Source organism: Henckelia pumila, chromosome 2, assembly GCF_033568475.1.
Source record: "Henckelia pumila isolate YLH828 chromosome 2, ASM3356847v2, whole genome shotgun sequence".
Taxonomy (NCBI): Eukaryota; Viridiplantae; Streptophyta; class Magnoliopsida; order Lamiales; family Gesneriaceae; genus Henckelia; species Henckelia pumila.
In genome coordinates, this window is record NC_133121.1 from 129,817,871 (window position 1) to 129,823,526 (window position 5,656).

The window sequence follows — 5,656 nt, forward strand, 5'->3', positions numbered from 1 at the left end:
ATCAGCGAACCCGAGAGGGGTGATATATGCAATTTTCCCAATATTTAACTATATTAGAATCAATCACACCGTAGAATTTATTTATAAAAAAAGAAACAACAATATTAGAACTTAGAATTCACTGTCTCAGTAGTTATTTAATTTTAAACCTTAAAGTCAGGGGCTAGACGCTGAGCATATGTGTGTATATATAAATGGCATGAGTCTCCCAAATTCCATGCATCGATCTGAAAAGAAAAATGGATTTGATATTCTCAATTAGTATCCTCGTCCTCTCTTTCGCCGCCTGTGCTTGGATTCTTCAAATTCTGATCAAATCCAGAAAAGTACCATGCAAGCTCCCTCCGGGACCCAAACCATATCCCATAATCGGAAACATTCTTGAACTCGGCGAAAAACCTCACCAATCTCTTGCAAAACTCTCCCAAATCTATGGCCCCTTGATTCATCTGAAACTGGGAAGCATAACAACCGTAGTTGCTTCCTCCCCTGAAATGGCTAAAATCTTTCTGCAAAAGCACGATCAAGTTTTCTCCGGCAGAATGGACCAAGGCGTAGCACACGCGCTGTCGATGACGTGGATGCCAGCCGAGGAACAATGGCGGAAGCTGCGCAAAATATGTAGAGAGCAGATGTTTTCGGTTCCCAGTCTGGATTCGAGGCAGGGTTTGAGGAGGGATAGATTGCAGAAACTGTGCGAGTATGTGGATGGTTGCTGCGTCCATGGCAAGGCTGTGGATATCGGGAGAGCTGCATTTACGACGTCGCTTAATCTGATGTCTTCCACCCTTTTCTCCGAGGAATTCGCAGCTTTTGATTCGGGTTCGTGTGAAGAACTCAGGGAAGTGGTGTGTGGGATAATGGAGTATCATGGGAAGCCGAATCTTGCGGATTATTTCCCGGTGCTTAGATCGTTGGATCCGCAGGGGATTTTGAAGAAGAACACTGTTTATTTCAGAAGATGTTTCCATATATTTGAGGAAATCATTGGAAAACGGCTGGAAATGATGAGGGGATCAGGTACGAGGAAAAATGACGACATTTTAGAATCTCTGCTGGATATTAATCAAAGAAATGAGTCTGAACTGACCATTCTTGACATTAAACATCTACTTCTGGTGAGTATATATATATATGGATCATTTAGTTAATCGACTTACTAATTAATTAGCATATTCACTATGTCGTCATCATTTTTATTTTTGATTTAAATGAGTTGATTAATTCTCTTATAAATTCACTTTTTCAGGATTATATTAATTAATTTTGTTTATTAATTGTCTTTTAACACTCGCGGATCTTGCATGCGTTAGGATTTGTTTGTTGCAGGTACAGACACAATTTCAACCGTTGTGGAATGGGCTATGTCAGAGTTGCTCAGGCATCCAGATAAAATGTTGAAATTAAAAAATGAATTAAGAGAATTAGTAATTGGAAATAATAATCATGAACAAGTTACAGAATCGGACATTTCAAGACTTGCATATTTGAGAGCTGTTGTGAAAGAAACTTTTAGGCTTCATCCAGCCGCCCCTTTGTTGCTACCTCACAAGGCTGCAGGAGAAGATACAGAAATCAATGGCTATACGATCCCGAGAAATGCCCAAATCCTCATCAATGCATGGGCGATCGGGAGAGATAACAGCACATGGTTGGATCCTGAGTCATTTATCCCTGAAAGGTTTTTAGAAAGCGAAATAGACTTCAAGGGCCAGCATTTTGAGCTCCTCCCATTTAGTGCTGGTCGAAGAATTTGTCTCGGCTTGCCGCTAGCGAATCGTATGGTGCACATGATGGTTGCTACTTTGATACACAACTTTGATTGGAAACTTGATGGAGGACTCCGGCCACAACAACTGGACATGAATGAAAGTTTTGAGGTCACTTTGAAAAAGACCATACCTCTCATGGTTGTCCCAATGGAATTGCATAGCTAGTTTATCTGCACTTTTTGTTTGTTGATGTCTACAAATATCTACCAAGTTATTATGTTTGGCTTGATTGCTTAAATTATCTTTTATCGTATTGCATCTCCCTTGTATTATGTAATTATAAACATGATATTTGATTTGATATACCAAATAGCGTAATAAATGTATGGAAAATAATCGTACTTACATATATATATATATATTGGGTTACACATTAGGCTACACGTTTACACATATTGTACTTTTTATGTTTTGGTTCCTAAATATGTTTCCTTTTTTTCTTTTTCTGAGTGTGGGGATTGGATCGCATGCTTAAGATCGATCATTAATATAATTGTCATTTGATATGTTAAAAACCAGTTGAAAGTACACTTGACTGAATTCTTTTCAATATATACTTTCTTCTCACTTTCATGTCCATGCATTATGGTGCAACTTTTTTACGATAATGATTGAATGAAAAGTTGAATGCAATGAATTTAGGCTTTAAAATATCAAATTTGCTTTGACAGTAGGTTCAGCATGGGTATAGCTTAGAAATTGAGTTGAATGAACTTGAATGATACATATCTGAATATACACTATGGCCAAAACTTATAGTGCTCTGTGTTGACTTCGATTTGGCACTGAGATTAGATCATTTAACTAAAAATTTAGAGAGATATATATGCCATTATATTTTTCTGAAACTGTTTTGTATTTTTTGCACCTGCTGCCTTTTCGAAATCTGGTGTCGATCAGAGAATACTTTGAAGTTGAGATTTACATAAAACTTGTATATTAATTGTGTTTTCTTCGATCTGCCACCAATTATAACTAATTTGGAAAATATTAATTTACATATACATATTGTGTTACACATTAGGTTACACGTTTGCTAACAAATTTCTGCACTTTATTTGAAAAAAAATCTTTCAAAATTAGTGCATTCAGAATAGTTCGGTAATTTAAAGTACAATATGTAATCTATAAAGTGTAACTCAATGTGCACACGTATATTTGGCGGCTAGTTGTCTAATGCAATCTATGTTCCAAACATATATAACTTTAAGAGACATAGATCCATATACAGCGGGGCTCCCGCTGCACCATATGTTGTGCTAGTAATTTTGGTAACAAAATTAATTTATGAAAATTGTTTAAGATTTGGCTTTATTAAAATATTTAACGTTTTCACATTTGATAATTTTAATGATTTATTATTCCAAATTTAAATTTAGTATATGGAAATTAGTAAAAAAAAATTCTATTAATAAGTTGATAGAATATTCCAATTGATAAATTAATGATTAGCTTGACATTAAAAATTAATTAAATGGTAATTCTGTAAATATTAAATTCTTGTTAAATTTATTTTATATGAAATAAAATATATTTATATTAATATATATATATATATATATATATAGTTTAGTTTTATTAAGTTAAATTAATGATTTTGAATTAATATATTGGCCGCTAGCGAATCGTATGGTGCACATGATGGTTGCTACTTTGATACATAACTTTGATTGGAAACTTGGTGGAGGACTCAACCCACAACAACTGGACATGAATGAAAGTTTTGTTTGTTGATCATGTCTCCAAATATCTACCAAGTTATTATGTTTGGCTTGATTGTTTAAATTATCTGATCTAAACATCGTGTGTTTTATCGTATTGCATCTCCCTTGTATTATGTAATTATAAACATGATATTTGATTTGATATACCAAATAGCGTAATAAATATATGGAAAATATTGTACTTACATATACACATTGGGTTACACATTAGGTTACACGTTTGCTATCAAATTTCTGCACTTTATTTGAAAAAAATCTTTCAAAATTAGTGCATTCAGAATAGTTCGGTAATTTAAAGTACAATGTGTAATCTAAAGTGTAACTCAATGTACACACGTATATTTGGCGGCCAGTTGTCTAATGCAATCTATGTTCCAAACATATATAACTTTAAGGGACATAGATCCCCTACCGTGGGGCTTCACGCTGCACCATATGTTGTGCTAGTAATTTTGGTAACAAAATTAATTTATGACAATTATTTAAGAAAATAATTGTTTAAGAAAATTAAATTAAAATCATTGTTTACTCTGATTCAGTTTGCTCAACAAATTCCAAAATTTCCAAATAAACCCAATCTTAATTTTTTTTTTTGGAAAATTTTTAATATTTGGTTTTATAAATTGGAATTCTTTAAATTTTAATCCTTTAATTTTTCAAATTTTGAATTTCATCCAACAACGTTAATTTTTTTGGGTCATTTTCTCAATAAAAGCAACTAAAAAATCATCGAATATTGCTTATTCGTAACTTATTCTTTTTTACATGAATCATATGTAAAGTCCATGTTACACACATTAAAATTCATCTAAATAAAAATTAAATAAAAATAAATCATAACGACACACAATTGGGAGGAAGAAAACATTTTGCTTAGCTGATATATCATGTGTAATATATCTTATTAATTATTTTCATATAGACACGTAGGAGGACATCGATATCAAATAAATAATAATAATTGAATGTAGTGATTTGAATTCGTGCAAAAATTAAAAAAAGAGGGCAATTATATACAGGCCCGGACCTGACATGAGGCGAGTGAGTCCACCGCCTCAAGCCCAGGTCCAAAAGAGGGCCCCAAAAAAATCATAAACTATTATTAATGTATGTGTGCCATAAATTTTTTTAAAATATCATGATTTTTCCAAAAAAAAAATATTATTACCGCATCTTTCTTCTCTTCATCAATCATTTTTCTCTCCAAATCTGAAGTTCCAATCATATCGCAAGATAATTAATGGAGGACGACTCTAGGGTTTCAAAACTTTCACCCATTTTCTTTCATTATTGATTCTTGGATTTCATATACTTATATGTTATTTTTATTTTTTCTAATTTTTCTGATGTTTTTTAGGAATGTTTGTGATATTTTTTTTTATTCGTGAGCATGATTAGGTATAGTGTAAAAAATTTCTTCAATTGGTGCATTCATTTTCTTGAGTTTCGTATATTGTCAAATAAGTAATGTTTTTTGTAAAATATATATATAATAATTGATGTTTTTGCAGATAAAATAACAAAATATTATTTAAGTGATTATTTATAACATTTTAGTTTATTATTTAATGACATTATAAAGTTTTTGAATATTAAATGTTTTTCTTATAATTAAGTCTATATTATATATTTTGTATATTTAGTTTTCAAAAACTCTCTTAAATAAATTTAAAAAGTTAAATAAATCATTTGTAAGTTCGACTCAGGCCCTAAAAATCATAGGTACGACACTGATTATATATATAAAAAAAATTCAAGTTACTACATAAAACCAAAATCTGTTAAATTAGAGAATTGAAATCCAAAACAAGTCACTTATAGGACCAAAATCATAATTTTCCCATTTTTTGTGAAAATATAATTTTGTCAATATAATCAATCTAATCATAATATTGTCATCAAAAATATTATTAATTTCTCATTATTTACCATAAAATTTTATTATAATGAGAGAAAGATACCGACGAGATACAACCGAGGTACAATTAGTTTGGCCAGAAATAAATGTATGTTGGGGACTGGATAAGGAGAACATTAATTAGGACATGATTGACACGGATTAATGAAATAATGTATATATGAATGGAAACACTTAATATGTGAATGGAATGATATTTTAGATTCCATGTCTAGCTATAATTGTTATCATAAGGAATTAAA

At 31.4% G+C, this 5,656-nt stretch overlaps 1 protein-coding gene across 1 annotated transcript; it reads left to right on the forward strand.

The window, feature by feature from the left end:
- The first annotated feature begins 239 nt into the window (after nucleotides 1-239).
- Nucleotides 240-1,937, forward strand: LOC140885093 (cytochrome P450 76T24-like). Its single transcript, XM_073292015.1, has 2 exons — nucleotides 240-1,118; nucleotides 1,314-1,937. The coding sequence occupies exons 1-2, from the start codon at nucleotides 240-242 to the stop codon at nucleotides 1,935-1,937; spliced, it is 1,503 nt and encodes a 500-aa protein (XP_073148116.1).
- Nucleotides 1,938-5,656: the final 3,719 nt, after the last annotated feature.

Excerpts from the sequence above, each read along its gene's own strand:
- LOC140885093 (XM_073292015.1), top strand. The coding sequence starts at position 240 with ATGGATTTGATATTCTCAATTAGTATCCTCGTCCTCTCTTTCGCCGCC. Across the intron at positions 1,119-1,313 it reads ACATTAAACATCTACTTCTG|GATTTGTTTGTTGCAGGTAC; the intron begins GTGAGTATATAT and ends TGCATGCGTTAG.